The sequence below is a fragment of the Larimichthys crocea genome, chromosome III (genome assembly GCF_000972845.2).
Source record: "Larimichthys crocea isolate SSNF chromosome III, L_crocea_2.0, whole genome shotgun sequence".
NCBI classification, from domain to species: domain Eukaryota; kingdom Metazoa; phylum Chordata; class Actinopteri; family Sciaenidae; genus Larimichthys; species Larimichthys crocea.
Window position 1 is genome coordinate 27,790,697 of NC_040013.1, and position 16,419 is coordinate 27,807,115.

The window sequence follows — 16,419 nt, forward strand, 5'->3', positions numbered from 1 at the left end:
TGACGTTCTCATCATTCTCAACATAGTCAAGAATGTCATACATATTTCTTCCTCTGTGTGTGTGTGTGTGTCTTCTCTCTATTAGCTACATGCATTCATTTATTAATGCTGTGTATCGTCCCAATCAATGGGCGGTGGCGTGATGAAGGTCCTTGCCTGAGGGGAGAGAGAGCAAATGGAAACGGCTCTGAGATTTGCACAGAATCATTAAGTCTGAGCTCTGTCCTGTGTGTGTGTGTGCGTGTGTGTGTGTGTGTGTGTGTGTGTGTGTGTGTATTGTGCTTAACAAGTAGTCATTAGCACTGGATATGCAATGAGGGTGTCAAGGTGTTATCCAGGTATTGTTTGAAGATCTCTAGCTGTCTGCCCTCTAGTACAGACTGGAGAATATCAAAGCCCCGAACATCTAAAGTTCGTGTGTGTGTGTGTGTGTGTGTGTGTGTGTGCGTGTGTGTGACACGCCTTCTTCCACCAATAGACTACAGAGCCAAGACTGAAATATGCATATATACACTCCAGTAAATCTACAGTTACAGGGTTTAAACTTTTTTCCACCACCTGTGAAACGTATGGCAGAGAGTACGCTTAATTTCAATATTTGATGAAATCTTTGCATATTAAGTAAAACAAACAGTTAAGTTGAATGTTATTCTTCAAAATGAAAGTAAAATTTAGTTGAAATTTAACAGACATCTACATCTTACAGCAGCTAAAGCGATACAGCAATTAAAACAACTAAAATGCACAGTTAATTTATCGTGATGTGAAGGTCCCTGACAGCTCCGCTCTTGCTGTTGCCAAAACAACTAGGCAGGCAATGAATCGGCCACTTTCTAATCTCTATAAACAGATATCTGCATATGAATGTAGAATCTGTTGGTAAGGGTCTAAAATGTTGGCATCCCAAGTCTTTTGGTTGCCATTTGTGGCACTGACCAGTCACGTTTGAGCGGGCTTTGGTCACAGCAGTCCGTGTAGGGAGCAAAAGAGGGGGGAACGTATTGGCCAAATCTCCATCCATCTAATCCATCAGCTATCATGTGACAACAACTGAGCTTCTTTTTTTTTCTTTTTCTTCTTTTTTAAAGCTATCTGCATTCATAAACAGATATTTGTTTATACAGATGAGCAGAAATGTGTCTTTCTCCTCATTCTCGCCTGTCAGCTTGGATATCTGTTATCCGTTTTCCAGATTTCTGCTGGCTACACTGGTTGTCCTCAGCGGTTAAATTATCATCATAGTAATCAAAAATAAAAATAGTATATTATTAACAGAAATTTATATCATTATTTTAAGAAATACACTTCTTAATGAGAGGTTGGTAAAGGTTTTCCTTCTGTTTCTGGTCATTACCCTGTCTGTCTCTATATGTGTGTCTGTCCGAACAGCTCTTCCATCTCATTGTGGTACATTATTTCTGTGGTACTCACACTACAGCCAAACTAATAATTCTTGTCTGATCCTCGTGTTGTGTTTTGCTTTTTTTGCTCATCCCTGATTTTACTCTCCTTTGCTTCAGGTTCACTACTCCCTACACACTTTTTCCCCGTCTGCTCATAAAGTTGCCACCAGCCCACCTCAGCCTGCCTGCCCAGCTGCACCGCTGGCTCTGGATCCATTCACTCACCACCTCACATCTCCCTGAATACATTTTGAGTTCTGTTTTTGGGTCCAGCTCTTAGAAAACATAACAGATCGATGGGGAGATTTATATAACTCTCATGTCTGTACATTGAATATGCAGCAATCATCCAGTCAGCTTACTTTTGCACAGAGACTAGAAACAGAGGCGAATATATAACCTGGCTACCAAAGGTAACTAAATCCACCTAGAAGCACCTCTGAAGCTCACTGTTTAACTGATGATATCGTGTTTGTTTAATCTGTACAAACAAAAATATAAAAATAAGTCAAGTTAGAAGTTAAGAATACTGTGCCTGACCAAGTCCTGGAGTCCCTGCTAGTTGCCTATCAACATCTCTGCAACGGCAAGACTCAGGTTTTTGTACAGATGTGTGAGCTTTAGAGTTGTTGGTACGTCGTTGAATAACTCCTTTCAGAGAACTTTGGCCTTTTCTTCTCACATGAAGTGGTTTAATCATATAGAGTTATGTCATTTCTGTTTTGATTTCATACCGGAGCTTCCTGGTGAGCAACAGCTGAACAGTGTGAGACCTACAGAGACAGCCGGGTGAACAAGTGACCAATGAAGTGCTTCTGGAGGTGGGAGGATTGACCAATGAGAGAGGAGGACTGATTGGAGGTGATTTACGTTCCTGACATCTTTAACCAAATTACCCGGCATCCCTTGCGGTGTGATTACTGTGATGCACAGTCTTGATGCTTGTGTGTAAAGCGCGTTTGTGTGTGTGTGTGTGTTTATTATTTCACTTCTCCCAAGGCAACAGCTCATGCGGAACAAAAAGTGAGATTCGAAACTATCAGACAGGAAAACAACATGTTTTTCTTTTTTATATTTTGTATGATAGTCTGATATCTGCTGTCTCTGGCGGTTATCACAGTTACCATGCCCACTGACCTGCAGGCGAGGCTTAGACAACATGTTCGGGGTTTTATGAAGTAATCTCATTGATCGCAAGCCAAGACGTCTGTCAGGACATCCAGAAGATTTTTCCCAACATTTGTTTGAATTTATGAGAATCTAACAAGCTTGTGTAAATTTCCAACCAGTGCAAAAAATGCCTTCCTTTCAGCAATCTGAAGTCTAATACATATTGATCTACACTGGCTGTAATAGGTAAATATAATAAAACTGTCTGTGCTGACATGCATTTGATTAGCTGACTCCCCGGTGACAACTAGGGTCATTTTCCCAAAGACTAAACCAGTGGCCTAAAGATTTTAAAATGAGCTGAGGGAAGCATTGCTTAGCAGCCACCCCAAAGTATTCCCATAATATACAACCAAATCACATCAAGCGATCTGACTGACCAACTCAATTAAAGGGAGAATATGGCAGGTACAATATGTACTGATTTTTTGTGGTTTACTGTGAGATGTCTTTCTACTGAGACCAGCACACTTCCTATTAGAGTTAACAGGCTCATCTGACTGGAAGCCTGCATGATCCATCAGTTCATTTCAGCCACTCTGCTCTCTCAGGCCCTGCTTTTAAAGACAGATAGAGGGGAGACTGTCTCATTTCACGCTTGCAGGAGTTAATGCTATTAAACCAGACACACAGATACACTCAAATGTGCACACATTCAAATACGCATAGACACATGTGGACACACACACACACAAACACACACGCACACAAGATGTAGCTGCTATCTGATGGCCTGAACAACGGCAACCTCACTAGATAAAGAGCAGCTTTCCTGTTCCTGTGATATAGAGCCATGTTTAGCCTCTGGATGATATGTGTGTGAGAGAGAGTGTGTGTGTGTGTGTGTGGGTGGTTGGACCTTTGTGTATGAGTATACATTTGCACCTGTGCTGTGACTGATGCAGGACCAATCCCTCAGTGATCCCATTACAAGGGTCTGACAAGTGAGGGCTGTGTGTGTGTGTGTGTGTGTGTGTGTGTGTGTGTGTGTGTGTGATGGAGAGGATCATCTGAAAACGGCTGTTAGTTAGCAGCATTCTCTATCACTGTGGCATGTTATTATCTGGCTACGGTCTATGTTACATCACTCATACTTACACTTACACACATGCACGTACATGAGCGCGCAAAAACAGACATACACAAATGCAGATTTGTGATTTGTCTTGATATTTATGTGAATAAATATGTACACCTGTTTCTTATTTTTCATCACTACGTAAACTTAAAGACATTTTGGGAAATACCCTGATTTGCTTTCTCGAGTTAGAGGAGAAGATTGACATAACTGTTATGTCTGTCAAATATGGCGTAGTTTAGCAGGGGGGTCAACAGCTACACCGAATCTGTCAATAATAATCTGCCTACTAGCACATCTAAAGCTCAATAATATACATTATAATTTATTTATCCTCACTGTTTACATTTAGCTTGCTGCGCAAATATATGTATATTTGTCATACCCACCTAACAACCAGTCGAATTCTGTTGCACTATCACTAGTCCCAGTCTAGTGTACAAATGTTATTGTTGTTGTTTATAGATATAAATAGATACACATATTTATATGTATGCATATATATATGCACCTTTTTAATATGTATATAGTTATTTTATGTTTATGTTTACATGTACCTGGTGTGTCCCTTGTCTTTTAACTCTACTTATGTCTATACCTGTACGTACAACTGAGAGCAAAGTGTAACAGGAGTCGAATTCCTTGTGTGTGTACACACACCTGGCAAATAAAGTGATTCTGACTCTGATATTGTATTATATCTTGTTTGTTTAATCCCTACAAAAACAGAGAGGTAAAAACATCAATTTGTGGTTTTCACAGTTGATATGTGACTTCCTGGAGTCTCAATGATGTCTAGACTGAAAGAAGTTATTGCATGAAACAGTTTCAGCAAACCCTTTTTTAAAGCCCTAAACCCACTACTTTAGATAAGCGACTAAAAAGATTTGAGAACTAGCAAAACACTTTGCAATGTCCCCACTCTGAAGCTGAAAAATTCAAGAGATGCAAGAAGAACAACCCCACTAACACACTCCCCATTTACTTAATGACATTATGACCTCAGCCGTATAAAAAAAAAATCATTATTACTAACACTTTGAGTGGTTGGACATGTGCCACTGACTCTAAAAGGGAAGTCCAGCTTGCTGGTTATGCACACACAGATCTCTACAGACATCATATAATGAGGCTTGATGTAAGCAGCCCACACAGTGCGTTTAGAAATAACAAATGCACACAATTTTAAGTACAGTACACACTGTCCTGCTAACCAGTCTTATCTCTATGCAAACCTGCACTCCCAGTGCTTTGTTATTCCTGTGAAGTGCCAACCTGTCTGCTTGACAGTGGAGTACAATTCAGCCAGCTCATGCTAAATAACACATCACTTACTATGAGAGTAAATACACACAGGCAGATCAACATAAACATACAAAAACAGTATGAGAAGGAGTTAAATCTATGCGCTGACATAAACTGATGTGCATCCATACACATCAAACAATGCACATTTACATATCCTGCATACAGTCTGTGCCAAAATATTCTCTGGAATTTAGCTGCAATATTCACTTTATTTATGATGTCTCTGCACCTCATTGTGTGGCTTTCTCCACACCCACACTACAACATACTGTATATGAAAGCTAAATATTCAGAAAGAGGAACCTATTTGGTTAATAGAGACAAATAGTCTCATGTATGTGTGTATTTGTGTGTACCTGTCTCTCAAGCTGTATCAGCTGGGCTTGGAACAGGTTATGCCTTCGCTCCTCATATTTCTCCGCAGGCCCCTCGTTTACTTGCTTCTTGTACCAGCACCTGAGAGCAGATTATTGTTTAGGAGACTTGCAGCAGAACAGGCAGAGTAAGTAGATCTCCTCTCCTCTGCTCTAATCTAATCAAATTTGATGTTTCCAAACACACAGCAGCTGGCTAAAGGCACAGCGATGATACCCTAGGAACAAAGCCCACACTTGTTGTTGGAAACCTACCTAAGCTTCTCCAATTCCTGCCTCAATTTAGCATTCTCTCCCTGAAGCTTAGCGCTGGAAAACAACAAGAAAGCAATTTAACAGCCTGACACTGTGAGTGGGTGCTTAGGTGTGTGTGTGTGTGCGTGTGCATGTGTGTGTGTATTACCATCACAAGTTGCTCGTGCCTGTTTGTGAAGCAGACATCCTCTGTGGGCTGATGGGGGCTAGTCTCCCGTGGTCCCTACAGTCACTTTGCAACAGCGCAGTAAAGGAAATTCAAACACCAAGAGATGGTACTGACACAGACAAACTAAAAATATACTATTATATACTATACACTATACAATCACCAATTTTTGTAAGATAGCTACATACATGTCAGGGGTGCTACGACTTTTAAGCTTTCGTGCATTATTAAAACATTAAATTTAATTTATTTATTCATGTGAATGAAATAATAGGGGGAAGGGCTGATAGCATTGATACACTATGTACATCAAATGGAGCGATCACTTCACTTCAGTCAGTGCTGCAATGGTCCTTTCATCACTTTAACCTATCCAGCTCTTCCTTTCATCTTACCATAACGAGAGGCTCATTAATTTCTAATCAAAGGATCCTGATTTACTGCAGGTCCATTGAGGATATTCAGCTCTCTACACACAGAAAGTGGATGGGGTCATCACATTTTAAACAATGAAAAGAGTGCTCACATAAACACACAAGTTCAAGGTGAACGTGTCTCCGAACATTTTGGCTACATTTTAATCGGATGATTTAAATTCTATGAAGCTGGGACCCGGGGTGAAGAAAAAAGGGAGATGAAGGAGAGAAAGATGGAATGGTATGAGGACTGAAGAGAGAGCTGCTTTGTGGTGAAGCATGGCAAAAAAAGGTTCCTCACACACACATCTGGAAAGAAGACACTATCTCACTGTGTGTTAGTGAATGTGTATGTGTGTGTGTATGTGTGCATGCTCATGTGCACACGCATGCAGGAATGGCCGTTCCGCCACGTTCCAGATAATTCCACACACAGGCGGGTCCACACTCTCCCTCTATACTCCCGGCCCTGCTCAGCTAACACACTATCGGTCACCCTGGTGTGTGCTTGTGTGTAACTGTCCAGACTCAGTGAAACAGACGACTGCGCCTGTCTGTCATTGGCTGTTTAACAAGAAATTCTGCCTTGAGACTCTCAATCTGCAGCTGCTGAGAGCCAGTGGAGAAAACCATAAGTTTTATCAGTAGAGAACACATTCAGCCTATCGGCCAAATCAGTCACGTATCCACACACTCCAAACCACTAAAACATCATATCAAGTCAAGTTAAATTTTGTTTATGTAGCCTAATATCACAAATCACAGTTTGCCTCGGGGGGCTTTGCAATCTTTACAGCATTCAACACCCTCTGTCCTCAGACCTTGAGTTCCAGTAAGGAAAAACTCCCAGAAATAACACTTTTAACAGGAAAATAAACGGACGGAACAACAAAAACCCTCTCTGAGGATGGACAGACATGCAATAGATGTGGCGAGTATACAGAGCATACCGACAAAAATCACATTATATACAAATTATATATAAAAGTAGTCATGCTATGGCAGCAGCAGAATATCAGAAAAATTCCTATGAGAAATTGAGTTACAGGATGATATGATAATCTAATCAGAGTTGTTCTGTTATTACTATCCAATTAAGGTAGACTGTTATCATGTGCTACCATTTGCCTTCAGCATGGAATGATGAAAATAAAGATGAACTGGAAAATATGTATGAGGATCAAACACAAATGTGTGTCCTGACAATTTCACAACAAGTAGCTTATTAAGAGTCAAAATAACTAGTGTACCATGTAGTAAACAGTAAACTGACTGTTCATTCTTCTTATACATTCCTTTGCTTTTAAAAGCATGTGCTCTGGTGAGGTCTGCTGGATTGATTGCATTTATTGAAAAGATCAATTAAATGATATGTCATCTGTCATTAGTTTTTAGGGGAGTTATTAGTGGGAATTTCCAGCCATGTTTCCTGTCATGTTGCTGAATAACATCTATGTTTTATTTGACAATGTGAGACAGAACAGTATGGTGACATAAAAAAATCCAGAGGTTAAACAGCCAACAATGTTACACTCAACCTAAGCTGTTAGGAACTCTACATCTGCCTAATATCACAAAGACACTACAGATCAAACAATAGACCAGGTGCACATAACAGAAGGAAAACAGTTTCATCACTTAAAACAGACACAACAAAGGTTCATATGAGACAAAAGACAGACAGGAGTGAAGCAGCTACAGGAATCTACCAGTGTCACAGTGCCATCTAGCTTTTAAATTAAGAATTACAAAGACATTTTTGTTTTGTTTTTAAACTGTTATTAAATTGACAATCAAAAATGTTTTTACTTAATTTTATTCATCTATTAATCAACTTACTCTATGAGTAAATGTGTCCTAATCTAATACACTCTACTGTAATAGCCCTGCAATACATACTAACTTCTTAAAGCTTTCTAATTTCTGTATATTCTGTGATGCAAACATGCCTCTTCAGCTCTGTGGTCCTGTTTGTGGTGTTGTTTTCGACTGCATTATGTGTCACTGCTATTTTGTTCCACACTTGCGTATAAAGAGGGTACAGATGTGTATTTTACTACTTAAGACACACCTGCTGGAGCTGTTAATGCACGCTGTAGTGACACAGTTAACAGACAGGAGCACTGAATGGTCACAGACACAGAAAACAGCCATGACGCAGGGCCGAGAGTGTGAAGAACTGTTTGAACGCTCATGAGACCTGCAAAGCACTTACAGACACAGAGTGACTCACACAGAGCTCATGTTCTCACTCCTGCCCTCTGCACACGTGTCCATCTGTCTTCGGTAATAAACTTACAATGTTTTGGAGTGAATTAATTACTAATAAAGGAGCCAATTCAATTTGAGGGCTCTACGGTTATATCACACAAAGGTCTTTTTTAATTTGTGCACATGTACGTTTAATCACATAGCATGCCTGGCCTCTCTTTGGACACAGGCACTTGCTGAGCCACAGAATGTTAAATAAACCAATGGAGGAATTCCACTGAGTCAACACCCTATATATATGTGTGTGTGCGTGTGTGTGTGTGTGTGTGTGTGCATGTGTGTATGTGTGTGTGTTGGAGCAGAACAGAGTGGTGTCTGTCACAGGGCAGTCCTGAATAAACACACACACATCTACACACTCTCCCTCTGTTTAGAGCCTACCTGGCCGTGGAATGCACAGAATCCAGCTGCTATGGCAACAGAAACCTGCCAGTAAATCTCTGTTTAACACCCTCTCTCTCTAACACACACACACACACACACACACACACCTGACCTCCAGATTTCACTGGGATGATGCAGTGTTTCCTGTAGCGTCACTTTAGATATATTTCTTTCATTTTACGGTACAATATTGTATACTTTATTGGCCCTGTGGGGAAACTCGTTTAGGAGTCACAGCACTGCTGATCTATCATGATAAACAATAAAACAACACAAAAGTCAATAGATGAACCAACCATGGGATAAATTCAAAAGTTCAAACTTCCACACAACAAACCCCTGATACTTGTATCCTATACACTCCACAACTCATTTACATTCATAAGCCTTGTTCACAGCACCCCTGAAACTCATGCAGCTACGTGAAATTAAGCCATCATTCATTTTTTTATTCACGCCTGTGTTTCTGTGAAAAATGCCTATTCAGCAGTCACAATAAAGAAATGCTGCACAACCCTTGCAGCCAACAACGCATGCCTATCATTTGTCATTTGCGTTTCATTTACACTAGATTTTTGGACAATATCCATGTTGTTTACTAAGAATTAGATCAGAAAAACAACTGATGCTTATAAGTGCATTGTTAAGCAAAATGTCCCCATATTTTTTATTTTGTTTTTTGTTTTTTGCCATTGGTGCTATTATGTTTGGTTAAAAGACCCTGCACACCCACACATGTGTTTTCAGTTACTCTGATTACTGATTAGGCCTTCTCTCAGGTTGAAGTTGGGTGAAGCAGTGCAGGGAAATACCAGAATCTATGCACCGACTTAAAAGGTGTACATTGCCTCACCTTAATGGGGCAATATAAAGAGAGTGAGGAGGATGTCAATCATGTACAGTTTCTACACGGTAACGCTAAGAGGTCTAATCAGGCATCAAGTGAAAACACCTGCGTGGGAGTACAATGGGTAGGGGCTTTCATATTTGACTGTAGCTGTATCTCATTTCCATACTGCACAGTAATGCTAAAAAGCTTCTGAATATGTAGTCGGTCCACAGTGAAAAAGGGGGGACAGAAATTAAGCATACTCAAAAAAAAAAAGTCACGATGTAAAATAAAAACACTTCACTTTTGGGACAGCTGAGTGACACTAATTTATCATAATGTGATGCAGAAATTAAATGGAGGAGCTACTCACAGCTCACAGGTGCGAAATAACAAATTGCCGGTGTTAAAACAGAGAACTGGAAGTTGGAAAAAGAGGATTACCCTACAACACTAGATAGATAGATAGATAGATAGATAGATAGATAGATAGATAGATAGATAGATAGATAGATAGATAGATAGATAGATAGATAGATAGATAGATAGTCAAAACTTATTTTAAAAAGGGCCAGATTTGACAATGTAAAGATGCCTGGGAGCCAATAGTAACATTTTAAAAACAAAAAAATTACCAATAAAAGTTTCATACAAATGCACTCTTCTGTAACAATTTTGTTTTCATTGTCACAATAATCATAGTCTAAATAATCTAAAGCAATCAGGCGTGAACAAATCTAAAAACCAGTTCTTCCTTTCTTTCACATCTGAAGTCAGATAACAAAGAATAATATGAAATACTTTAAACTTGCATGAAGTTGATACAAATCTTAACTTCATGTTCATTTTAAACATGACTTATTATAAGTAACACAAGTAACACAAGTCTGTTAACATTGAAGTTTAAAACTCTCACTCTTGCTCTTGTCTTTAACAAAAATCATTCAGAAAGTAATATTTATGTCACATCTACAGACATATAACACCAGCAGTTATGTCCTTAAAGGTTCAAATGCTTCATTATGTCAACCAAAAAAAAGCCAATTCTTCCAGCCATACAGTATCTGACAATCCAAGCAGGCCATAGATATTATATTATAAAAATGAAGGGCCGTGACAAACTGACTTGTTCATAAGGCCAGTGATGTTGTGGGGGTGCAGATGGACTCGCTGACTGTGATGTTGGAAAGGAGGATGCTATCTAAGGTGCGGGCTATCTTGGACTATGACTCCCACCCACTCCATGAGGTGCTGGACAGACTTCAGGAGCACCTTCAGCCAGAGACTGCTGGCACCAAGATGCTCCACAGAGAGACACAAGAAGTCTTTCCTGCCTGTGAGCATCAGTCTGTACAACTCCTCCCTCAAAATATCACACACAAGTTTTTTAGCTATCGAACTGGCTTGTGCAATAAATAAGTGCAATTTTCTCATGCATGCATACTGCACTTTAAACAATCAGTGTATTCTCTGTACAGTCTCTCAAAGACTAAATTCTTTATAAGATTTTAGATTTATATATTGCATAGTTCACTGTTCTACTTGGTTTGTTTATTTTACTGTTACTGGTTTTATCTATTTATACATGTGTATATAGTGTTAAAATAGGATATCGTATAGGTGTACATTGTTAAAGTTTTGTTTTCTTGCTATTGTTTTCTTACTATCTCACTTACTGTTTGGGAGCTACTGTAACAAAAACAATTTCCCTGCGGGATTAATAAAGTATTTCTGATTCTGGTCCCCGGGCCGTACTTTGGACACCCCTGTTAATGGAAAGTGTGTACGTCATTTCACCTGTTTACCACCAGGTGGTAGTAAGTGGCCTATTGTATATATGAGGCTAATGCTGTGTGTTGTATATAGTCTATGGTCCTAATCTTACATTTCCATGAATGAACTACACTCTTTGTTGACATTAACTCCTGTCTGTTGTTGTTATTGTTGTTGTTATTGTTATTGTAGGTTTCACGTATTTGGTGCGTCAAGGTGACGTTACGCGTAAAACTGAAGTGACGTAGTCTATGTTCCCTCGAGCTTCCGCCCTGCCTTGCACGTGTGTTTACTAAAAGTGGCAGCAGTAATATTTCAAACACACAGACACTTTGTGGAGACATGGGGAAGCTGAACGTCGTGGTGTTGAGATACTTATCTCGGGATGATTTCCGCGTCCTCACGGCGGTAAGTTGGCTCTGATCTAACCCGTGCTAGGCGAGCTTTAGTCGGCTTGTCACTATAGCAGCTAACGTGAGCTCACGTTACAGTGCGCACATAAAGCAGATGTGTCAGCTGCTTATTACGGTAAAAAACACGCATGTTATGTGAATGTGTGTTTGGTATAAGCTGTAAATCAGAGGGAAATAATCAAACAGTCAATGGGACAAAACGGAGACACTTACCTAGAGTACAAATAATGTAGAAGGTTTGATAAATAGTGCAAGTAATTAGGATTAGGATCAGGAATAGGTCATAACTTGAACATCACACTTTTTTTTTTTTTTTACTATAGACAAGCATCCAGAACTACAATCACTGCTGAGAAAGGAGAACATGTGTTCATCTGCAGTAAATGTGACATATGACAGAAATAAGGGCAGTGATTTCAAGTCTATAGAAGTTTGGAGGAGTGGAAAGTTGGGATCAGAGATGTGCTCCAGGGAAAGGAGGAAATTAGAGATATTTAGGTGTAAAGTAACTGCAATTGATTAAGAAACAGTGTATTACGAGAATTTTTAAAGAAAAACCCTTGAATAAGGAGGACTGGATTCAAAATATCAAAGTTTAAGTTGAATGTATTATTCTTGTACAAGAAGGAGCGTTTAACAATGCAACACACTAAAGAGGTTAAAGAGGAAAGGCTCCCTGAGGAGCATTATCAGTTGGTTCTTATACAATTTTCTCAAAATGAGCTGTCTCGAACATCTCCCCACTAACAATTTCCTTTTTTGGTTTTCCGCTTAGTAACGAACATTGTGTTTCTTGTCCAAAATGGCACTTCCCCTAACCGTTCTCTCTTGTCCTTAAACTATTTTTTAGTCATCTCTTCCTACCAGCCTCAGTAAACACCTGCCAGATAAAGGGAGTGGATGAGATATGCAAAGAACAGAAAACACACACACTCCCTATAAGAGTTAAAACATCTGCACTCCAGTATACTCCTAATTTTTTATAACACAATGGATGAGTGAAGACCTGGCAGTAATGCAACAATAGGAATGCCAGCTGCTGTAAATCCACGATGTCAATTTGTGTTGGAAGAGACTTAAATTGCCGTAATTGGAGACAAAAAATCCACAGTCCTTATTCTGTGTTAAGCTGAAGCTCTGTGTTAGACCACAGTCCTTATTCTGTGTTAAGCTGAAGCTCTGTGTTAGACAATTCTAGTAAATATCTTACATACAGATTAATTTGTTTGTTCCTTGCTGAGCTGCATAGTAACACAAAAAGTGAACTGCTAACTAAATATCATCATATTACTACAACCAAAATCCCAGACCATGACTTTGTCAGGCAGTGCCTTTTTTCCATGTCAAATCATCTTTCATCTTCAGCACTCTTAATGATCCGATTATGTGTGTTAACCTCCCTTCACACAGGTTGAAATGGGGATGAAGAACCATGAGATTGTCCCAGTGAGTCTCCTGTCCTCCATCGCTAGCCTCAAACACGGCGGCTGCAACAAGATCCTCAGAGAGCTCGTCAAGCACAAACTCGTGGTCTACGAACGCACCAAGAGTAAGAAAACACACAGACATGCATGCTGAGTGTCACTAGTCCTGGTAAAGATGGTACATGCAGGCGATGTTTATAATGTGGCCCGTGTATTTCAGCTGTGCAGGGCTACAGGTTGAACTATGGAGGATATGACTACTTGGCTCTGAAGACCTTGTGCTCCAGGGAAGTGATAATTTCAGTTGGCAACCAGATGGGTGTGGGTAAAGAGTCAGGTAAGAAACATCATTTTTTATTGATATGTACAGTACATAAAGTCATAAAGTGTTCGATATTTAGACATAAATTCCTCATCTCGGTACCAATATTTCTTTGTGTTCACTCCCTGTAGACATATATATTGTGGCAAGTCCAAATGGGGAGCAGTATGCCCTGAAGCTTCACAGATTGGGTCGTACCTCCTTCAGGAACCTGAAGAACAAGAGAGATTACCACCAACACAGGAAGAACATGTCCTGGCTCTACCTCTCTCGCCTTTCCGCCATGAAGGAGTATGTCTACATGAAGGTAACTCGAAACAGAAGGAAAATATCACCAGCAATTCATAAGATGTTCAGTGCGTGTCCAGTTTTGTGTGATGCGTGTTTTGAGTCACCTCCTAATATTTCAGGCATTGTATGATCGAGGGTTTCCCGTTCCCAAACCTGTGGACTACAACAGACATGCTGTAGTGATGGAGCTCATCAATGGATATCCGCTGTATGTAAACAAGCCATCCTTCTTTCTTACTGTAGATATTACAACACTACACTCTTCCTGTGTTTCTTTTACATATATGTGTGTGTGTTTTCTCACTCTTACAGGTGTCAGGTGCATGAGCTGCAGGATCCATCAGCCCTGTACAGTGAGTTCATGGAGCTGATAGTCAAACTGGCCAATCACGGCCTGATTCATGGAGACTTTAACGAGTTTAACCTTATGTTGGATGACCAGGACCACATAACTATGATCGACTTCCCTCAGATGGTGTCCACCTCACATACTAATGCTGAATGGTTGGTGTCTCTGTTATATTATGAATAAATTAGCAAATACTTAAAAATAAGAAAGCAAACAAAATAACCTAATCTGTTGTTTGTTTTTTTCAAACTTTGTTTACAGGTATTTTGACAGAGACGTCAAATGTATCAGAGATTTTTTTGCAAAACGATATAATTATGAGAGCGAGCTCTTCCCAACCTTCAAAGACATCAGGTGACTACACACTTATGTTTAAATTATGCGATACAAATCCTAAAATAAAATGAAAAATGTTTTTTAGTGCAACCAAGGAAATGGTTGTCTGCTCTGTGCTATGCAATTCAACATCTTGATTTAGAAAATTAATATTTTCATTGTTAAATCTGTTGCTTTTCTACATTTATTTTAACGTCTGAGGTGGAAAGTAATTCTTACATGGTCTCTTGGTTGTCATTGTTTATTCCTACAGGCGATCTTATTCTCTAGATGTCGAAGTCTCAGCTAGTGGCTTCACCAAAGATCTGGAGAAAGATTGTGAACTGCTACATCCAGCTGGACCCGAGGGAGAGGAAGATGACGAGGAGGAGGAGAGCGACGACGAAGAGGCAACAGACGAGGAAGCAGAGAAAGAAGAAGAGAGCTTGGACATGGAGGAATATAAGCACGCGATGCTGGAACTGGAAGGTCTGAAAGTCAGCGACACGCATGCAGACGTACAAGATGAGGACGACAAGGGTGAAAAAGAGGAAGAACAAAAAGAGACTGAGACAGAACCTCCTACTAAAACTGATGAAGAGACAGAAAAGGACTTAGAGGCGGAATTGAACGAGGCAGAGGACGAGTGTCCAGAGCTGGCAGACCTTTCTACCTCCAACAAAGAGTTCAAACCCTTCAGGTAAACTAAATGGAACATAAGCCAAAATCCATTAAGAAGCACATTAGATGAGATTTAGATAGATGTCCCCCTGCAGCTGTGGTACAGAGCCAACAAATACTTTTCAGTACTTTTTACTTTTCTTACTTTTTTTCTCCTACAGAGACTCAGACAGTCTTCTACACATGGCAGAACACAGGAGGACGAGGACAGACAGTGAGGGCACAATGGGCAGCATAGCAAGCTGCTCTACCATACCACCAGTAAGTAAAATAGACACACACAGCTGTCTGCACTATACTACACAAGGGTCAAGATGAAAATACAAACACTCTGACTGAGGTAATCACTCCAAAGTGTGATAAAATGGACATTTCAGCAGATTGCAGCAATCCTAGTACAGAGTTTTGAACCAAAGCTGGATTAGTCCTGTAGGTGTTGCTAAAGAGCTTCCATATGCTACAGTTTATCAAAGAATGTGATGGGGGACTTGTAGTAGAGCCAACATGTCTACATACTGTTGTGCCTGCCTTGTAGAGACAGACAGAGCGTACAGTCGTCTGTAGCACCCTGCTGTCATTGTTTTTGTTTGTCTTGCAGGAGGTAGTCCGTCAGAAGGTGCGGAGGCAGCTCACCAAACAGCAGAAGGCAGCGCAGAGGAGACGTCTGCAGAAGGGAGAGGCCAATTTGGTGACCCAATCCAGGAGAGACAACCAAAATAACATCAAGTCCAGCATGGATAGCGCCTCTTTCTGGGGATAAATGGGACTATACACTGATGGACAGACAGAATTCATGTCAACATGCCTTTTTATTTGGTTAACATGCTGTGTGGTTTTTCTGCTCCTTGATTGAAAACACAATGGAAAAGCTCAACAAGAGAGAATCTGTGCAACAACTCAACTGTTTCATACACAAGAAGAATGACGAAACCTGTAACTACTTTTCTATTTGAACTGCAGTGAACTGTCATGTTCAACATACAGCCTAATGTAAATATCGACTGCTTTAATATAATGAAGCTGTATGATTTGATAATTAAAACATTTTAAATATCATTGAAGTGTGTTATTGTTTTTTTTTTCTTTACATGTTTGCTAGTCAAGTGAGCAAATTCTTTGTAATTGGTACTCTCACATCGACCTCCACAATAACTACAAAGACAGAAACATGTTAACTTTTGTTATTGTAGTTTT

General features: G+C 39.9%; 1 protein-coding gene across 1 annotated transcript; it reads left to right on the forward strand.

The window, feature by feature from the left end:
- Window positions 1–11,671: 11,671 nt before the first annotated feature.
- Window positions 11,672–16,281, forward strand: riok2 (RIO kinase 2 (yeast)). Its single transcript, XM_010733683.3, has 10 exons — window positions 11,672–11,838; window positions 13,254–13,392; window positions 13,488–13,604; window positions 13,721–13,896; window positions 14,000–14,088; window positions 14,193–14,384; window positions 14,491–14,583; window positions 14,819–15,244; window positions 15,387–15,486; window positions 15,824–16,281. Exons 1-10 carry the CDS (start codon window positions 11,773–11,775, stop codon window positions 15,983–15,985), a joined length of 1,560 nt encoding a protein of 519 aa, XP_010731985.3. The 5' UTR covers window positions 11,672–11,772; the 3' UTR covers window positions 15,986–16,281.
- Window positions 16,282–16,419: the final 138 nt, after the last annotated feature.

Excerpts from the sequence above, each read along its gene's own strand:
- riok2 (XM_010733683.3), top strand. The coding sequence starts at position 11,773 with ATGGGGAAGCTGAACGTCGTGGTGTTGAGATACTTATCTCGGGATGAT. Across the intron at positions 13,897-13,999 it reads AGGAGTATGTCTACATGAAG|GCATTGTATGATCGAGGGTT; the intron begins GTAACTCGAAAC and ends CTAATATTTCAG. Across the intron at positions 15,487-15,823 it reads GCTGCTCTACCATACCACCA|GAGGTAGTCCGTCAGAAGGT; the intron begins GTAAGTAAAATA and ends TTTGTCTTGCAG.